Here is a 20,690-nt window from a genome sequence, read left to right on the forward strand (position 1 = left end):
GGCCTCATTTTCTGTTAGTCTTCTCCTTGCTCAATTTCCTTGTTCCTAGTCTCCTTGCCCTTTCCCAAAATTGCCATGTATGCTCTTGCTTTTCTAAATATGTACTTAAAATTTTCTCTGCTTGGAATTCTCTTCTCCCAGATATCTGTGTAGTTCACTCCCTCACCTTCTACATGTTTTTGCTCAAGTAGCACATTTACTGTGGAACCTATTTGTCGCTACCCCGCAACATGCCACTGCCTCTCACTCTTCTTTGTTTTCTTTTTCTTCCACATAATGTATTACTTTGTGACATATATTTGCTTATTTGTTTGTTTATTATTTTTTATTAGTCTGTAGTGTTATGAGGGCAGAGATTTTGTCTTGTTGATCACTGCTATATCTTTAGATTCCAGATAGTTCTAGGTACATGGCAGACATTCTAAAACTACATTGAAAATCTTTCACACGTCCCTAGTGATGCACATGTCATGCAATCAGTGACTGGCTCCAAACCTCTATAACAGGCTTACCTTAGTCATTTTGTTGCCTTTGTTGCAATATGGCAACCCATTTTACATGTTTTGAACTTTGGGGCTTCAATTTTAACATTATGATGGGGTTTTATTGTATTTTGGGAATGAATAGACGAAAAGAAGAAAGAAATTAAGTGAAAAAGGAAGGAAGGAAGAAAGGAGGGGGCAAAGGAGGGGAAAGGAAAAACAAGAAAGACAGAAGAAAGAAATTCCTCTTAGTCCAAGATGAATAAGCTTTGAATCATGAAAAAAAAAACTGGTCAATAGAATTTTTTTTTTTTAATGAAGAGGTTTTGTTTTTTTTTTTAAATAAATCTATTTATTTATTTATTTATTTTTAGCTGTGTTGGGTCTTCGTTACTGCGCGCGGGCTTTCTCTAGTTGTGGCAAGCGGGGGCTACTCTTTGTTGCGGTGTGCATGCTTCTCCTTGTGGTGGCTTCTCTTACTGTGGAGCACGGGCTCTAGGTGTGCGGGCTTCAGTAATTGTGGAACTCGGGCTCAGTAGTTGTGGTTCGTGGGCTCTAGAGTGCAGCCTCAGTAGTTGTGGCGCACAGGCTTAGTTGTTCCGTGGCATGTGGGATCTTCCTGGACCAGGGCTCGGACCCATGTCCCCTGCATTGGCAGGCGGATTCTTAACCACTGTGCTACCAGGGAAGTCCTTGGTCAATAGAATTTGAAATCAATGTGCAACTTGACTAAAAATTTAAGGTGATGCTAAATCGCAGACTGGTTTAACTAAGCCAAAATCATCTAGTAACCAGATGAAAATATAATACATCATTTACTTAGGGGAAACTATCCTGACAAGACTTGTGACCAAAGGATTTACAATAATTTTAATAATTGAGTAATAATAATTTTCACGCATGGTGGTGGTGATGCAATCCATGATTCAAAGAATCTTCGGTCACGACTTTCATGGGAGCCCAATCAGCGTGAAATGGACAAGGCAGGGACAGATAATCAAAATAAAATTGTAGAGATCTTGGGGTAAGGTATGTGTTGGGATTCTCAGTAATTTCTGTTTTGATAATTAAGATAGGTAGATGGTTACAGAACTAGCCTGGTAGATAGAGATGGGATTAGATAGATAGATATAATACAGAGACACTTGGATATATAGCTATATAGATTGTTTTAAATTTTATTACTGTGATGACTAATTTTAAGTATCAGCTTGACTAGGCCATGGGGTGCACATCAAACATTACTTTGGGTGTGCCTGTGAGGGTGTTTCTGGATGGCACTAACAATTGAATTGGTAGACTGAGTAAAGCAGATTGCTCTCCCTGATGTATGTGGGCCTTGTCCAATCAGTTGAAGTCTTAAATAGAACAAAATGGCTGAGTAAGAGAAAATTCCTTCTGCCTAACTGCCTTTGAGCTGGGACATCAATTTTTTTTCCTGCCTTTGGACTCATACTAAAACATTGGCTCCTTCTATGTCTTGAGTCTGTAGTCTTTTTGACTGGAGCTACACCATTAGCTCCCCTGGGTCTCCAGCTTCTTGACTACAGCTCTTGGGAATTATCAGCCTCCATAATCACATAAATCAATTCCTTAAAATAAATATTTTTACATATGATGTATGCTGTATTATGTACACATATATTTTTTATATAAATATATGTTTGTGTATACACACACATACATCCTATTGGTTTTGTTTCTCTGAAGGACTCTAATGTAACTACATTTTGTTTTGTTTTTTGTTTTGGGTTAAGGTAATTAAAGTCCAGAAATATTTAAAAATCTGGTCAGGTTAAGTCTTAGACCCTTTAGGTAGTCATTTTTCTAAGAATTTAATGCCACCAATAGTTCTCTTTGTTTTTCATCTGCATCAGCTTCTCTTACTTCCCATATGATTAGCAGCAAAAGAGCTAAGTCACATAAAAACGTTCTTTAGTGCTCACATGCTCTTTTACATCTCTGTGACTTCATACAGGCTGTTGCCTTTTAACGGAATACCCATCTTTTTCCTTTCATTGCCCAGCTGATCTTCCTTTAAGCATCACCTCCCTCAGGAAATTTTCTTTTATGTCCCAGTCTACTGAAGATGTCCATTCTCTATGCCCTACTTGCATCCCATACAAGTCACTGTTATAGGACATATTACAGTACTACAATTATTAGTATACCTATATGAGTTCTCCAGTAGAAAATATTAAGATCTTTTTGAGAATAGTAACCGTGCCTTTTTAAAATTGCTTTTATCTCCAACTCCTAGAACAGTGTCAGGTATGAGTATTTGTTGAAAAAATTATTACAGTATGAATGCCAATGAACTACTTTATCATGTGTGATATTTAAGATCATTGATAATCATTCATTTCTGGACTAATTATTTTCTCATATTACAAATTTTCTTAAAGCTAAAAACAAATCTCAGTTATTTAAAATTAAATTAGCAAATTCAACAACGTTTTTCTTGACTGCATGTAAAAAGGGTGGATCCTGCTTATAGTATGTGGAATGTTACTAAGCAATCATCATGTTTGACTGTGCCTTTATTTGTGTAACATGCATTGGTTCTCTAAACAAAATTGCTTTCAAAATCAGCACTGAAGACATGCCAATGTCTTTAGTAAATCAAATTTGACTGATGAAAAAGAAGGAGCTGTCATCATCATTTTACTGAATCATTTATTGGTAGAGAGTTAGTATTTTCACCATAGATTATAAATCCAGGACAAAGAATCTGGAATCAAATGCTTTTAAAAAGTCCTATGCTGGCAAAGACATGAAATGAAATCCACTCAATTCTTAGGTTGAGGGTGAGATTCTATAGGCAGATTTTACCTAACAACAACAACAAACATCACTTTGTGTCTTATAAATATCAACTAGGGGACACAGTAACCTATCATGTAATTCAGTTAGGGTTATGTGTAATCTAGTAAGTCTTCTTTAGTAAGCGATTTTTACTTTCTATACTACCTTTATAATTTTTAGACCTCACTGTAATTTCATATCTGTGGTCTTTCTAATCTTAATATTCACCAGTACAGACTAGCATTATTTGGCTTACTTACATTTTGTATTTACATATTAATTATTATCATCTAGACTAATGTATTAATTTCCTGTTGCTGCTACAACAAATTACCATAAACTTAGTGATTTTAAACACACAAATTTAGTATCCTATGGTTCTGGAGGGCAGAAGTCTGAAATAAATCTTATGAGGTTAAAATCAAAATGTCAGCAAGGCTGTATTCCTTTTTGGAAACTCTACAGAAAAATCCATTTTCTTGGCCTTTCAGTTTCTAGAGGTGGCTTGCATTGCTTGGCTTTTGGCCCCTTCCTGCATCTTTAAAGTGCTTCTTTCTCATCTCTGCTTCTGTCATCTTCTCTTCTTTTTCTGACTCTGAGCATCAATCCTTCCTCTTATAAGGACTGTTTTTTGTAAAAAAAAAAAAAAAAAAAAAAATTGTTTTAAAAAATTTTTTTGATTTATATTGGAGTATAGCTGTTTAACAATGTTGTGTTAGTTCAGGTGTACAGCAAAGTGATTCAGTTATACATATACATATATCTATTCTTTTTCAAATTATTTTCTCATTTAGGTTATTACAGAATATTGACCAGAGTTGCCTGTGCTAAAGAGTAGGTCCTTGTTGGTTACCTATTTTAAATATAGTAGTGTATATAGGTCAGTCCCAAACTCCCAATTTATCCTTCTCCCTTACCTTTCCCCTTCGGTAACCATAAGGTTTTTTTCTAAGTCTGTGAGTCTGTTTCTGTTTTGTAAATAAGTTCATTTGTGTCATATTTTTGATTCCTCATATAAGCGATATCATATGATATTTGGCTTTCTCTGTCTGACTTACTTCACTTAGTATGATAATATCCAGGTCCATCCATGTTGCTGCAAATGGCTTTATTTCATTCCTTTTAATGGCTGAGTAATATTGCACTGTATATATGTAACACATCTTCTTTATCCATTCCTCTCTTGATGGACATTTAGGTTGCTTCCATGTCTTGGCTATTGTAAGCAGCACTGCAATGAACATTGGGATCCATGTATCCTTTCGAACCATGTTTTCTCCAGATATATGCCCAGGAATGGGATTGCTGGATTATATGGTGGCTCTATTTATGTTTTTTAGGGAACCTCCATACTGTTCTCTGTAGTAGCTGTACCAATTTACATTTCCACCAACAGTGTAGGAGGGTTCCCTTTTCTCCACACCCTCTTCAGCGTTTATTGTTTGTAGACTTTTTAATGATCACCATTCTGATTGGTGTGAGGTCTATCTCATTGTAGATTTGATTTGCATTTCTCTAATACTTAGCAGTGTTGAGCATCTCTTCAAGTGCCTCTTGGCCATCTGTATGTCTTCTTTGGAGAAATGTCTATTTAGGTCTTCTGCCCATTTTTTGATTGGGTTGTTTGTTTTTTGATATTGAGCTGCATGAGCTATTTGTAAGTTTTGGAGATAATCTCTTGGTTGCCTTCATTTGCAAATATTTTCTCCCATTCTATAGCTTGTCTTTTCATTTTGTTTATGGTTTCCTTTGCTGTACAAAAAAGGGCCTTTTTGATTACATGATCCCATCAGAAAATCCAGGATAATCTTCCCATCTCAAGTTTCTTAATTTAGTCAAATCTACAAATTGCCTTTGGCTATATAAGGTAACATATTCATAAGTTCTGTGGATTAGGATATGAACATCTTTGGGAGGACATTATTCTGTCTACTACAGTCCATATACTTTTTTTTCTTTCTATATTTAGCCACATAAAGAATTGTAACTCAGTATTAGAAGATATCATTGGAAGTCATAACTCAATAAAAAAACTTTCTAATAATTATTTTTGATTAAAAATAGTCTAATTACTTGAATACTATCCTACTCCCCAATATTAGAAACACATAGACATAAGCTAGCTGACCATCCATCAGTTATGTTATAGAGGAGATTTTTGCCTTTATGCAGAATTAAAATAGATGGCCTTTATATTTCCTGTAACTCTAAGAGTCTCTTTAGTTTAACTATTGTCAGATAAAGACAGTAGATACACAATGTCGTTCACTCATTTATTTTTCATTAAATCTTCTAAAGCTAATGAAAGGGAATGATACAAAATAAATGTAAAATATGCTGTAATGCTTGGGATATGGAATGACCTTATACGTTTTGACATGTATTTTTTTGTGTTACTACGTGTGTACAACTGAATGGTTATAGTCTGCTCAATGACATAACTTTGATTTTCAGCAGTAAAGTAGAAGAAGCCTAGATTGTATCCTTAATTTTAACAATCTGAGAGTCTGTGAGCAGAAGGAAGGAGGATGAAAGGGTGATGAACTACATTTAGAAGAGATGAATGTGCCCCATTTTAGGATGACCTTCCAATACAAAAGAGCATTTTGTTCAGCATCCTTAATTTTTACATGAGGAAATGGAAACCAAAAAAGTTTAGTGAGTTGCCCAAAGCCATACAACTAGATAGTTGCAGAGCTGATATTAGGCCTCAGATTTTCTAACTCCTAATTTAGTACTCTGTTCACTCCACTATGAACTTTCTAATTTCCTAATTATTATATAATTTGCTTGGAATTTGATATGGTTTCTCTCTTCCTTTGTCTTCATTTTACATGTTAAATTAATATTAATTAGGTTGAGTCCCTTGAGAGGTATCTTTTTCAAAAGCAATGACCATGTACAAATGGACAAAATGAAGTATGTTTCTATTTTATTTCTATGTGCAGTGTTTAGATGCAAATAAAGAAAGGAAAAGGTATTTAAGAACGCTTTCATGCCTTTTTCTTCCTTCTATTTCTTCTTACCAAGAGATATTAAAGATCAGTTGAACTAAATTAGAGACCCTATTTTAAACAGTTAGTAATAGAAGGGCATCCAGGTCTCAGATTAATGAATGCAGTCATTGTGTAGGAGTTTGCGTGTGTGTGTGTGTGTGTGTGTGTGTGGTGTTGGCAGGGGGCAATAAACGTCACTTGAAATGCTTAAATAAGCATTGGCAGATGTGTTGTATACATCATCTATAAAAGCTGCATCTTGATGTGTAAATAAATGCTTACCTCCCCTCAATTTTTCTTTTTCTTTTAACTATATTTGAATGTGTTCACCTTCCTGCTGCATGTCAGCTCATTTATAATTTCATCACTTCTTAATATCCATTTTTATTTTAGGACAGATATTTAGATTTGGAGTCTTTTCTTGCTTTGCCTGACAGGGAAGTCATCATGCTTTGGCACCAATGGGGGCACTACTAGTAAATATTGACTCCTTCAACCCACTTGATTCCTTACTCTCAAGTATCATATGCCCTGTTTGTTTTTTAATAATTTTACATTTATTTATTTATTTTACTTATTTTTTTTTTTTTTTGGCTGTGTTGGGTCTTCGTTTCTGTGCGAGGGCTTTCTCTAGTTGCAGCAAGCGGGGGCCACTCTTCATCGCGGTGCGCGGACCTCTCACTACTGCGGCCTCTCTTGTTGCGGAGCACAGGCTCCAGACACGCAGGCTCAGTAGTTGTGGCTCACGGGCCTAGTTGCTTCGCGGCATGTGGGATCCTCCCAGACCGGGGCTCGAACCCGTGTCCCCTGCATTGACAGGCAGATTCTCAACCACTGCACCACCAGGGAAGCCCATATGCCCTGTTTTGAGTCACTGTATGTTACAATAACTAACTACCTCTTTGGCATGAGCTTCATAGCACTCTGTACATTTCCTCCTACTTATCCCTGGAATCTTTTAAGGTATATGGCAGTCAAACTAGAGTCATTTTATTCCCTGACTTGGTCTAGCATTCAGCTTATTGTAAAGAAGAATACATCTTTAGCAAAATATAAATAGTAAACAACAAGTATAGTAAAAAGTCTTTAGTGTGTCTTGAGCTGGATAATATTTCAGTTTGTTTAGTACTACAATAATATGCACTAAGATGTAGTAATCATGCCCCAAAACACGTCAGTGTGAAAATACTCACCAGATAAACAATTCCATAAGCAGCCATAGACATAGATCATTCCCAGAAGCAACGGCGTCTTTTGTAAGGCAACATTTCATCAGTGACATTTTGGTGCCAGTGAATCAACATACCCAGTACTGATCTCTATTTGAAGAAATCCTGCCTTTTGGAACTGGTCCCTCTAGTAATGCTATTTAAATCATCAGGGGATAATGCTTCTTAATCACATTCAATTTAGCTGGAAAAATGAAAAGGATCTTCTATTCAATTTATGCCCTTCCTATGGAGTTATCTAGATAGCTGTTTATTTGTGCTGTTGAAACAATTTTATTACTGATATTTCTTTTCAGAGCATTTTAACTTACAAAGTTAATTATAAAAATTTGAATTTCTGATTATATTTAATTCAGAAAAATCTAACTCTACTTCTATTTGCTTTTAATCATTTAACTTTATTCTCTTTGGGAGTGTTGTGCTCATTTAGTAATGCAGTACAAATATGGAGCCAATACTACTTCTCTTTCTATTGTGATATTATAAGAATATATAGTAAGATAATAATTTCAATGGAATATTTTAGATCCTTAAAAAAATAACTCAGTCCCTAAAAGAGGTGGAGAAATATAGGTAATATACTAATTTATCCAATAAGGTAAGACATTACATAAAATAAAGATAGTCAAAACAATAAGCACACATTAATAAAATGTTTAGACTCATAAACTTATGCAAATAAAATGGACACTTATACATACACCAGGGAATAAGAGGATATGCTAACTTTGCCAGCAAGCATCATGAAACACAGCAAGTAATTCACAAGAGTATTGAATTTGTAGCATCCCAGAGAGTTACCAAAAGTCAAAAATAGCACTAAGGTTGGTGAGGTAAGACAGGAAATTAATCAAAAATTTAAAAAGACATCATCTTGCAGCATTCTTCAAGACAAATAACCTGATATGAATTCCAAGCCCTTAAAAACAAGGTTCTTAAAATTAGTCTTACTTCCCTACCCCTAATATATTGTCTGATGAGAGCATGGGCCAAAAACACAGATTATATCCATAAGTCATTTAGCCTAGGATTTTAACGTTTTTTCTTCATCTATTCATTTGTTCATTCAACGAATGTTGATAAATATTATATCTGAATAGGCACTGTGCTAGTTGATAGATAGGAAGTGATAAGATCATGATCAAGACACAGAGCCTGCCCTCAGTTACATTATAATTTAGTAGGGGAGACACAGTATAATAAATACCCAGTTTTTTAAAAAAAGAAAGTGGTAAGTATAGTAAGAGTGATTGGAAATAGAGTGTTTTATAAATCTTGGAGGGGAAGAAATACAATTCAGTCTGTGTTCATTGAATACCTATTCTGTGTCAGACACAGTGCCAGTGGCTGTAGATGTAAAGATAAATAAAACATCATTCTTTTCTTATAGGAGTTCTTAGTTTATTAGGATTATCTCCTCCTGGGGTGCAGGGCATGTCAGGAAAGGATTTATGGAAGAAATGATATTTGAGTTGCATCTTAAAATATAGGTAAATTTTTGACATATGGAGAAGAAGGATAGAGCTTTCCAGGGAGAGGCAAAAGCATGAACATAGCAGCATCTGTGATCCTTTTCTCTGAATTTATTTTTATTCTGCTGAAGGCTTGGTATGAGAATAACAGAAGTCATAGCTTTGTGATTATGCTTTACAACACCTGTTTTTAAAGCACAAAAGATGTATTTTTAGAAAACTTTATTGTTTTGACAATATTTTTGAGTATTTTTATTAGCACCGTTTAAATTACTGGCACTATCGATAGAGTTGGTCTTATTTTGTTTTTGTGTCTTGGACCCCTCTTTCCCCAAAATGGTTTGCAACCTCTTGAGTAAGTAACAAGTGAGTTAAAAGTTAAACTTCACTAAGGTATGGTGTGCAGGTATTTTTGAAATAGTGTATTTCTTCTTAAATATTAGTTGTTCATGGGTAGGGTCTATCCTAGATATTATACAATTGCTCTCATCTATTTTTGCCCTTCGTATGAGAGAATCAATTCTTGAGTTACTCAGGTGGACTTGCATTTGGATGAGCAGCATCAGGAGAAATGCTATTGTGTCTAATTAAGGGTCAGGTCTTTTCAAGGATTTTATAGAAGTTTCTATTGAGAAAAGCAGGGAAACCAGTATAAACAGAGTGACTGAAAAAGCAATCCAAGAGAAAAGAGCAAAGAAATTGTTTTCATAGAAATGGTCATTTCTCTATTACTGCTATGGTCTGAATGTTTGTCTCCCCCCAAACTCATATGTTGATATCCTGATGCCCAAGGTGATGGTATAAGGAGGTGGGACCTTTGGGAGGTGATTATGTCATGAGAGTGAAGCCCTCAGGTCTCACAAATTTATGATCTTATAAGCTGTACTCTACAAAAGAATCTGCTAATTTTTAATGAATGATCAAATAGTATTAAACAGAATATCTTAGTCTGTTTGGACTACTATAACAAAATACCCCAGACTGGGCAGCTTATAAACAGTTACTTATTTCTCACAATTCTGAAGGCTGGAAGTTCAAGGTCAAGGTACCGGCATGGTCAGGTGAGCTCCTTCTTCCAGGTTGTAGACTTCTCTTTATATTCTCCCATGGTGAAAAGAGTGAGCTGTCTCTCTGTGGTCTTATATAAGAGCACTAATCTCATTCATGAGGGCTCCATTCACATAACTCAGTCACGTCCCAAAGGCACCATATCTTAATATCATCACATTGGGATTAGGTTTCAACATATGACTTGTGGGAAAGGGAGGGGGCACACACATACTGACTATAGCATAGAGTCATCCTAGAGTTTAACAAAGAAGTTTTAAGAACATGTAGATTTTTTGTTCTGGTTCTGCAAAAAATGCCATTGATAATTTGATAGGGATTGCATTGAATCTGTAGATTGCCTTGGTTAGTATAGTCATTTTGACAGTACTGATTCTTCCAATCTAAGAACATGGTGTATCTTTCCATTTGTGTCATCTTCAGTTTCTTTCATCAGCATCTCATAGTTTTCGGAGTACAAGTCTTTTGCCTCCTTAGGTAGGTTTACTCCTAGGTATTTTATTCTTTTTGATGTGATGGTAAATGGGATTGTTTCCTTAATTTCTCCTTCTAATCTTTCATTGTTAGTATATAGAAATGCAAGAGAGTTCTGTGTATTAATTTTGTATCCTGCAACTTTACTGAATTCATTGATGAGCTCTGATAGTTTTCTGGTAGCATCTTTAGTATTTTCTGTGTATAATATCATATTTCTATGGAAACACAAAAGACATCAAATAGCCAAAGCAGTCTTGAGAAAGACAAATGGAGCTGGAGGAAGCAGGCTCCCTGACTTCAGACTATACTATAAAGCTACAGTAATCAAAAAAGTATGGTACTGGCACAAAGACGGACTTACAGATTAATGGAACAAGATAGAAAGCCAGAAATAAACTCACGCACCTATGATCAATTAATCTATGACAATGGAGGCAGGATATACAATGGAGAAAAGACAGTCTCTTCAATAAGTGGTGCTGGGAAAACTGGACAGCTACATGTAAAAGAATGAAATTAGAACATTCTGTAACACCATACACAAAAATAAACTCAAAATGGGTTGAGACCTAAATATGAGACCGGATACTATAAAACTCTTAGAGGAAAACATAGGCCAGAACACTCTTTGACATAAACTGCAGTGATATCTTTATGGATCCACCTCCTAGGGTAATGAAAATAAAAACAAAAATAAACAAATGGGTCTAATTAAACTTAAGAGCTTTTGCACAACAAAGGAAACCATAAACAAAACAAAAAGACAACATACAGAATAGGAGAAAATATTTGCAAACGAAGCGACCAACAAGGAATTAAGCTCCAAACTACACAAACAGCTCATGCAGCTCAATATCAAAACATAAACGACCCAATCAAAAGAAATGGGCAGAAGATCTAAATAGACATTTCTCCAAAGAATACATACAGATGGCCAAGAAGCACATGAAAAGATGCTCAGAATTGCTAAGTATTAGAGAAATGCAAATCAAAACTACAATGAGGGGCTTCCCTGGTCGCGCAGTGGTTGAGAATCTGCCTGCCAATGCAGGGGACACGGGTTCGAGCCCTGGTCTGGGAAGATTCCACATGCCACGGAGCAACTAGGCCCGTGAGCCACAATTACTGAGCCTGCGCGTCTGGAGCCTGTGCTCCGCAACAAGAGAGGCCGCGACAGTGAGAGGCCCGTGCACCATGATGAAGAGTGGCCCCCACTTGCCGCAACTAGAGAAAGCCCTCGCACAGAAACAAAGACCCAACACAGCCATAAATAAATAAATAAATAAATAAATAAATAAACCCGAAGTTTAAAAAAAAAAAAACAAACAAACTTCAGAATGGCCATCATCAAAAAGTCTACAAACAATAAATGCTGGAGAGGGTGTGGAGAAAAGGGAACCCTCCTACACTGTTGGCGGCAATGTAAATTGGTACGGCTACTATGGAGAACAATATGGAGGTTCCTTAAAAGACTGAAAACAGAACTACCACATGATCCAGCAATCCCACTCCTGGGCATATATCCAGAGAAAACTGTAATTTGAAAATATACGTGCACCCCAGTGTTCATTGCAGCACCATTTACAATAGCCAAGACATGGAAACAACCTAAATATCCATCGAGAGGGGAATGGATAAGAAGATGTGGTACATAAATACAATGGAATATTACTCAGCCATTAAAAAAAGGAAATAGTGCCATTTGCAGCAACATGGTTGGACCTAGAGATTGTCATACTGAGTGAAGTAAGTCAGACAGAGACAAATATCATATGATATCACTTATATGTGGAATCTAAAAAAATTATACAAATGAACTTATTTACAAAACAGAAACACAACATTGTAAATCAACTATGCTCCAATATAAAATTTAAAAAAGAGCACGTAGGTTCCTCATTTTACAGGTGAGAGCACTGAGATCATAGTTTTCCCAAAGTTATATATGTGTGTGTATTTGTTATATAATATAATATATAATAAACATACACAAGTATTTATTATATAATATATATATAATAAAACCACACATATATACATATCAGTGGCAAATTAGGGATGAAAAATGAGGGATTTTTTGTCTGAATCCTGACCCTTTTGTTTCTCACTCTTGTGCTGCTTTCCCTCCCAACAGAGAATGGATCATCACAATAGTCATTTTCTAAAGAGAATTGTTGCAAAATTACAAGGAATAAGAATTTTTTAAAAAAAATAAAGGAGCACAGTACCATTTTAACCTTTTCAGGTTGCCAAGAGAAAGAGTTAAGAAAGAATATGTACATTCCAAACTAAATATTTATTTGGATTAAGAAGGACGGGATAAAAGGAGAGTAGCAAAGTCATTTGCACTTTCAAAACATAGGTGGGCTGTGTTGAGCTTTTCATTTTTTACCATATCCGGGTTTATTGGTATGTAATTACAGATCCTTGCCAGATGCCATCGATCCATATTTCCTGTTCTAATTTGAGTTGATCCTGTTGTACAGAGGATGTCTCTGGCATACAGGAGATACAGGAGAAGATAGATTTTTAAGATGAATTTTAAAGCAAATTCATACTGATCTTAGTTTATTTCTATTGCTGTTTTTGCTTTTATCAATTTCATTTTAAAGTTATACGAAAATAAACTTTGACTAGATTTATGTACTAAAGCCACCTCTAGCCAATTTAGGTCTTTGATGATTTTGTTTTTAGCAATACCAAAACACAAAGGCAGTTATACATGGTATATTATGTTATGAAGCATATAACAATATAATTACTGAAATTCCCTTACTTCCCATTGTGTTTATATGGCTTAAAGCAACTGTCTTATTTAAGGCAAGAGTTCTAATTGGCTGAGTTGTTTTAGATAGAAAAAACAGTTTGGTGTTGAAGATTATTGCTGAATCATTGTTTCACTTTATGTCTGTAGTGTCAGCAAGTACCATGGTGATAAGTTCTTTAATATATTTCTAAGTAAGGAGATAGTGAATGCTTTCTCAATCTAAGCAGGCTAGGGCATTTTGCAATATATTTATTACACAAGTATGACTGCTTAAAAGTATAACAGTCACTGCAATGTGTGGCTATGCCCATGTCATCTCTTTTTAACTGTTCCCCAAGTGTCTGACTCCAGTGTAAATGTTCTATTTGAAATCTGCACAGTCACATTTATACCTCCTTTCTTTATAATTCAGCATTGCAGAGCAGAGATATTCACAGTTCTGGTTCAAGGGATTACTGTTTTGTTATAATGTTCAAATAATGGTCTGCTAAAAATCTTCTTGTAAAAGAAAAAGAGGTTCACTCTCCTACTATCAAGGTCATTACTAAACTCTGTGCCTTCTGTTTAAAAGCACAGAGATGCCATCTAGCAGCCGCCCTCAGGAATTTCCTACACAGAAATAGTCCTTTCTCTATAAAACCGAGCAATAATTGAATTCTTACAAGCTTTTGGTTTTTCTTAATTTACTTATTGGATGAATGATGATTTGGCATATTGCCTGTAGTTCAGATACTCCATTACAAATGAAATTAATTAATATCTCTTAAAAAGGGCAAAGTGATATACCTATGAGTTTTTGTAAATGGAACTGGAAATTTGTTAATACGATTTTAATTAAAACATAATTCTCATGATTTTCTTGAGAGGAAAATTGATAATCTGTCTATATAAAAATACAAATAATTGATTAGTATTGAATTGCCTTCCTTTACAGAAAGAAAGTACTAATCTTACCAATATTCTGGTATATTAAATGAGAGAAAAGAAAGTAAGTGGATGCTGAAAGTAAGTTCATCCTGTGAATATAAATGTTTGGGCATTTTTTTTTAATTTAAAAATAAAATTGACTTTCAAGTCATGTATCCTGCCGTAAGATGGTGATACCTAAGCACTTTATAAAACGTCATATATGATCTGTAAGTTTCAGTCTCAGGAAGAATGATCATAAACATAAATATTATATAATCTTCCATGAAATGGAATTGGTACTGTTAGAAGCCTTTTTGTTTCAGATAAATTAATATATAATAAGCATGCTCTAAAATTTAGATTTCCAATATTTGATATATGTGACAATCCTATACCTAAAAAAGTCTATTCAATTTTAATAGCTCTACTATATTGCCAGTTTGTGTGTATCCATGCATGATTTATGTGTAGTATAAATATAAAATGTAATAACATAGAAGAATACTTAAATGAATTTATTTAAAAGTATGATTTTGAAATATATCAGTCCTAACATGTTATAAAACATTTTTTTATTAGCTGTTTAGAATTTTTGTATATTTAAGTTTCATCACTTAATAATTATTTGTCCACAAACTGTGGTCTTTTGTGCTACTGTATTATTGGAATTTAATTTCAATTTTGCCAAACGTAATTTGCATCATGGATGTTAATTTTATTATCTAAACCTTTAAGTAGTTAGTAAAAAAATAAAATTTGAGGAAATTTCTATTTCATAACCTAATTGACAATCATTTTGAGAATTCAGTGGTGCCATTTGTGATTTGGGGGAGGGGAGATGATACAGTTTTGTGATTCCCAATAGTTTGATAAAACATAACAAAAGTAGTTTTATTCACTTTTTTAAAGCAAAATTTGTCTACTAGTCCAAAGACCTTTTTACAACATTAAAATCACTTGCTATGAACATTTTAATATTCTCTATATTGTCATATGTAGTATATAACAAATACCATCTGCTGTTCTTTGCATACTGTATTGCAATATCTAGAAACTGAAAAGGACAGTTTGAAAAGTTAATGTATGCCTTTCCTTTCCCGGATTTCTCAGCTCAGTTGTACCAAACAGCCAAAATTAAGTCTGAAGAAAAGTTTTCTGCTGTTGAATACATGGAAATAAACTTATTAATACTAGAAAAAGATCACGACTAAAAATAGGTCATTTATTTGGAGAATTTATCTCAATATTTATCAGAAGCTCTTTGTTGATATATTTTTAATTTGGGAAAGAATGGGATACAAGAAGTGAAGATATTTGTGCATTTAAAGATATCAGAACAATCAAATGAAACATGCAGTTGTTAGTAAAGCTCTGCATTTCTGAATTCATTTTAAAGAATGATAAAACTCATTTTAAGTCAAGTGACTTTCTATTCAGTAACTCAGTAATTAACTTTGCTTTTTAAAAATGTTTAACCAAGAATATTTCAAATGAGATATATAGTAGAATATGTTCAAAGTTGTAACGAACATAATATACTGAGAGTGGCAATGGAATATGTTACTATAGATCCAGAGAAAAAGATGAAATAAAAAGATTGAAAAATACGAAAGCAGAATCAACACTTTGTACCTAGATGTAAAATGCTTTAAAGATACACCTTAGTGTATGAAATATCCCATTAAGGATCCCAAAATTATTATTTTGTCTTAATATCACAACCATAGCTTTAAAAGGAAATGATCTTATTCTTATCAGGTCTCTCTAAATATGAAAAGTACACAGAAATAATTATAAGCATAGATGATATGATTCTAAATTTTCACTATATACTATATTAGGCCTAGAAATATTCAGTCAACCACAGTATTAGGCTATGCTTGGTTACATCTTAGTTCAAGTATGAAAAGAAACAATTTCTCTACACTACACAGTTATTTTAAAATAACTTTACAATATTCCAAAATACAACTTTAAATGGTTTTAGAACATGACATCATTTCTCCTATTGTGTCAAATTGCTCTTGACCAGTTAAAGAAGTAAAATAATTTTTGAAATTGTATTCCCTTACTCTTTTTACTAGATGCATTATATCTGATTCCAGATAGTTATGATTTTCTTAGAATGCTGAAGCTCTCAAATTATCTCACTTTATGCTCAAGACTTTTCTCATACACTGCTGAAAATATTTCTCCATATTTTCTGATTTTTTTATCAGAATAGGTTAGCATTCACTTTAATTGCCAGTACTGGATAATTTTCAGAGTTCAGCAGATATGAGACAACTCATCCTTCCTATTGCCCTCCTTAGTTTGAAAGGATTCTCACTTCCTGTTTCTTAACACTGGTAATCAGAACTTCCTCAGTGCTCCGTAATTTCCTTAATGAAAAGAGAGAAACAAACACAAGCCCCTTTCACCAATGCCTCTCAACCACGGCAGAGAGTAGAGCTCTGCTGCTCTGCCCTGTGTGTTACAAGCAGCATCCCAAATGTTTTGGACACAAACCGCAGCACGTCTGCGATGGGAGGATTATTGACCAGGATCAGCTGGAAAACGCTTCTCTGCTTTCAACAAAGAAACGGTTCACCATCTCCTAATACATGATTACAAATTGCATTATTTTAACTGCAAAGTCCTTTGCATTACCCGTCCGACTTCAGAAGAGAACATTAAACACTTGGATACCAAATAAGCTAAATTCTCCCAAGAGCCGCATTGCCCGCTGCCCATACACATTATATTCGCTCCTGGTCCCTCCCCCCTCTCTCCGGGACTCTACCTTGTGGAGCTATTCCTCGGGTAGTTCACCTTGTTATCTTCCAAGCAGTGGGGATACGCCAGACACCACAAGGTAGCTGGAAGAGCTGTCTTTCATGCTGCTTTTTTTTTTTTTTTTTTTTTTTTTTGCACAATTAAATGCATTTTTGGTCGGTCTGTTACATATTGCACATTTATTTCAAACAAGAGTTAAAATATTGCCCATACCTTGGAAGGGTCTAATCCAGCAAGCAAAGACAGCAGCAGGAGATTGAGTAGGTTGGATGCCGCCTGCATTCTGATCTGGGTTTTTGCCCCTGTTTACTCTCTTTTATGTAGCCACTCCACTCTCACTGCGGAGACCTTTCCCTTCGTCAGTTGCACTTTCTGCCTGCCAGTCAGAGCTGAGTGGAGACAGAGGCGGCGGCAGTAGTAGCAGCAGCAGCGATAGCAGTAGCGGCAGTAGCGGCAGCCGCCCTGGGGGGCGATCATTCCGCAGGCATTCTCAGGGCTGGGAGTCCGCGAGCTCTAGGAGTGGATTGAGCTGCAGTGGTCGCTGACCGAGGTGCTGAAGCTCCTCCAAGCCGCGCGCCCCAATTTACCTTCTCTCTCCTGCGGCTATATAGCCAGACTACCTCAAAAGTTTTGACCCAAGAAAAAGATAAAGGGAGTAACAGCTGAGAGAGGTGTGGAGACCTGGACAACGGATATGACATCACTACAGCTCCTTGGGGCTTGGGGAGATATTTTGTGGGAAATTTGTTATCCAAACAAGGATTGACTCTCCTGCTCCAGTTCAGCATTCGCTGGTATCTTGATCTTCAGAGAATTAAAGTCAGCTAGATACAGGATTACGAAACAAATAGTGCCTGGAATCGTCTGCTGTCATTGACAGAGGACTTGTTATTGTATTTAGTGCTTTAAAGAAAGTTTGCAATGCAGACTATCAATGTGTATTTTCTGTTCAAGGTACACAGTCTATAGCTATTATATATGCATACATGCACTGTCATTTATAACTAGCCTATTGAAATAATCTATTTGGTTAAATATTCATGTGTTTTTATCTATCTAGGGCTTTTGGTCACCTAAAATACTACGCATAAATAAATGAAGAGGCTTTCTTTTCTTTTCTTTTTTTTTTCTTGTAAATGGGATATTCCACTAGTGACCCCACACAGCTGAAATCTCTCCTCCTCACACACAGCCATACCCAGAAATGTAGTTTCCCTGTCAACCTGAGGTAGAATTCAGTGATGGGTGGACAGTGGGATGGGAACAGCATTATTTCTAAGCTTCCAAATACTTGTTTTCTAGAGCTCAAGAAAAGAGGTAGCTGCCTCACAAGAGCAAAGAAAGAGTAAATGACAAATTAACTTTCTCATACACCCTGCATCACCTAACTATACTCAAGAAACTTTTTTTTTTTTTTTTTTTGTAGCTGGAAAATGTGTTTTCCATAAGATAAAAAGATGGGGAAGAGTTGTCAACCACCCTCTCATACAATTACACCTCTAATACAACTTGAGTTTTGTCTTCTGTTGATTTTTCTAGAAGTTATATTTCTTAAGGACTACAGTATCTGAACTAGAGATATGGGCATTTCTTCTACATTAAGAAGAGGATAAATTGTTTGAGATATCAGACACATACTATGTATAAATCTCTACAATCTTTTACTGAAAACTCTTCATGTATATATAATGTATATTTTAAATTCAAGAAATCTCAATTAGGATTCAAATACTTTTGAAAGTTATAATCCCCAAAGATTTGCATCATATTGCATCTGTTTTTATCCTGATATGATGAATATGAGTGCATATGTGTATGATTACTTGAGGCTTTTTTTCCCATAAAACATCAATAACAAGAAGAAAAATAAATTTGAAAATTTCTTTTGAAGAGATGGATCATGCATAAAAAAGAGATTGCAGAATAGCAGAAAGAAGGTGGAATTATTTGAGGGTTTTTAGTTTAATGATAACCCTAGCAATCATAACCACAGTTTGAAATTTCCATTATCTCCTAGCAGAAACAGAAAACAGAACTTTTCTATTGAGGTGATAGATAAAACTACAGAGTTATGTCTGACACTCTTTGGGATAACTTTCTAGAGCATGTTTGAGGCTAACCCTGTCTTTCTCTTTTTACATTTGTTTCCCTATCTATCTATCTATCTATCTATCAAGGGTAAATCAGCATAGAGTATTTTTCAATGATCCATACATAAAAATTGTTGGGAATTTTATTCTGCACCCATTTTCAAACCTTTCAAATCATTGCACAATTTGAAAATGAGTTTATAGAGGTACAGTAGCTGGGTGGTTATAATAGTGCATTAATACTTAATACAACATGATTGTTTGATTATTTGTTTTTACTTATGCTTTTCACTCTTCTCAGAATGTCTTCTACAATCTTTTTCCATCTCCACCTCTCAGCAGGCAGGGCAGCATACTTATTTGAGTACAGGAAGCTGTATTTAACAGACACACAAAATATGAAAACATAATCATATGAAGCCTCAAGGTTAACTGCTATTCTTTTAATGATATGAATATTTTTTCTGGGAATAAAAATTATTCTGATCTCATACATGTATGGTCCAATATTAATGATTGGACCAAAACTCCTACATAAGCACATTTTTCCCCCTGTAACTCTCCATTTCCCTATATTTCATGGTACTGGAGATCATTTGTAACAAGCAGTTAATAAGAAGACAAATTCTATGAAAATGTGACACCAGATGATAATACTTAAAGATCAAGTAAGCAGTGGATGGTAATATGTTACAGATGAAAACAGATGATTTTAGCATACAGAAAACATACTTGCTGTAAGAGAAGCTTATTCATTTGTAGAGAACACTCAAGTTTAGTAATAAACCAAAAACTATTGACCATACCACTGAAAAGCAGAAGCAACCATACCCTACTACTTCTTCTATCTCTCTTTAAAAAATAAAATAAAACTGCATAGTTTTTCTTAAACATAAATCTATTGTTTCTAATTAGTAATTTGTTTTGTAGTAAAACTTTCTTATAATACATTTCCATACAATCAATTTGACAATATTGTAGGCCATATCATATCTTATCTGTACATAGCAATTCCTCCTTTTTAGAAAGTCCATGAAAGTCTTTGTATCTTGTGTCCTACATTAGATATTCAAAATAATTTTATTATAGAGAGGAAATGGTATAACTACGTTTGTTTTCAGTCACTTCAGATTGGTTACTGTAACATAAATTGGTAACTGGAACTTAGAACAAAATGATAAAGTGTGATGCATAGCATAGATTTAGAAATATTGCATTTTTCAATACATGCATGAGAAAAATATTTGATATTTATGTATCTAATTAAAGTTGATCTTCTGTATCTACAATGGGTATAAAATAGCTTTGAAATTTATAAAGTACTACAAAAATATTTAGCCAGTACTATCTACAGAGGCATACATAAAAATAAGTTTATATGAAATTGTACATATACAACACGTAGAACAAAGAATGAAACTTTTTAAACATTTATGCCCAATATTACAAAAGTAAGTTCTTAATAGTATATAATGGATTATATTGTTAACTGTTTATGTATGTTAGTCTTCTTTTGATAAAAAACTTATATGATATACTTCTTTCATATATGTTATACTGCTTCAGCATTCCAGAGATGTTCCATTATGTTAAAAAATGCTGTTACCTATTTTGATTTTT

The 20,690-nt window shown here is 34.6% G+C and overlaps 1 protein-coding gene across 1 annotated transcript in view; it reads right to left on the reverse strand.

The window, feature by feature from the left end:
* The window catches only part of OLFM3 (olfactomedin 3), a 194,665-nt gene extending 177,060 nt beyond the window's left edge, over nt 1-17,605 (reverse strand). Inside the window, exon 1 of the mRNA XM_007169510.2 lies at nt 17,194-17,605. Within this exon, the coding sequence (XP_007169572.1) occupies nt 17,194-17,262 (69 nt within the window). The 5' untranslated portion in view covers nt 17,263-17,605. The remainder of the gene's footprint in view (nt 1-17,193) is intronic.
* Between the last annotated feature and the right edge of the window lie 3,085 nt (nt 17,606-20,690).

Source organism: Balaenoptera acutorostrata, chromosome 1, assembly GCF_949987535.1.
Source record: "Balaenoptera acutorostrata chromosome 1, mBalAcu1.1, whole genome shotgun sequence".
Taxonomy (NCBI): domain Eukaryota; kingdom Metazoa; phylum Chordata; class Mammalia; order Artiodactyla; family Balaenopteridae; genus Balaenoptera; species Balaenoptera acutorostrata.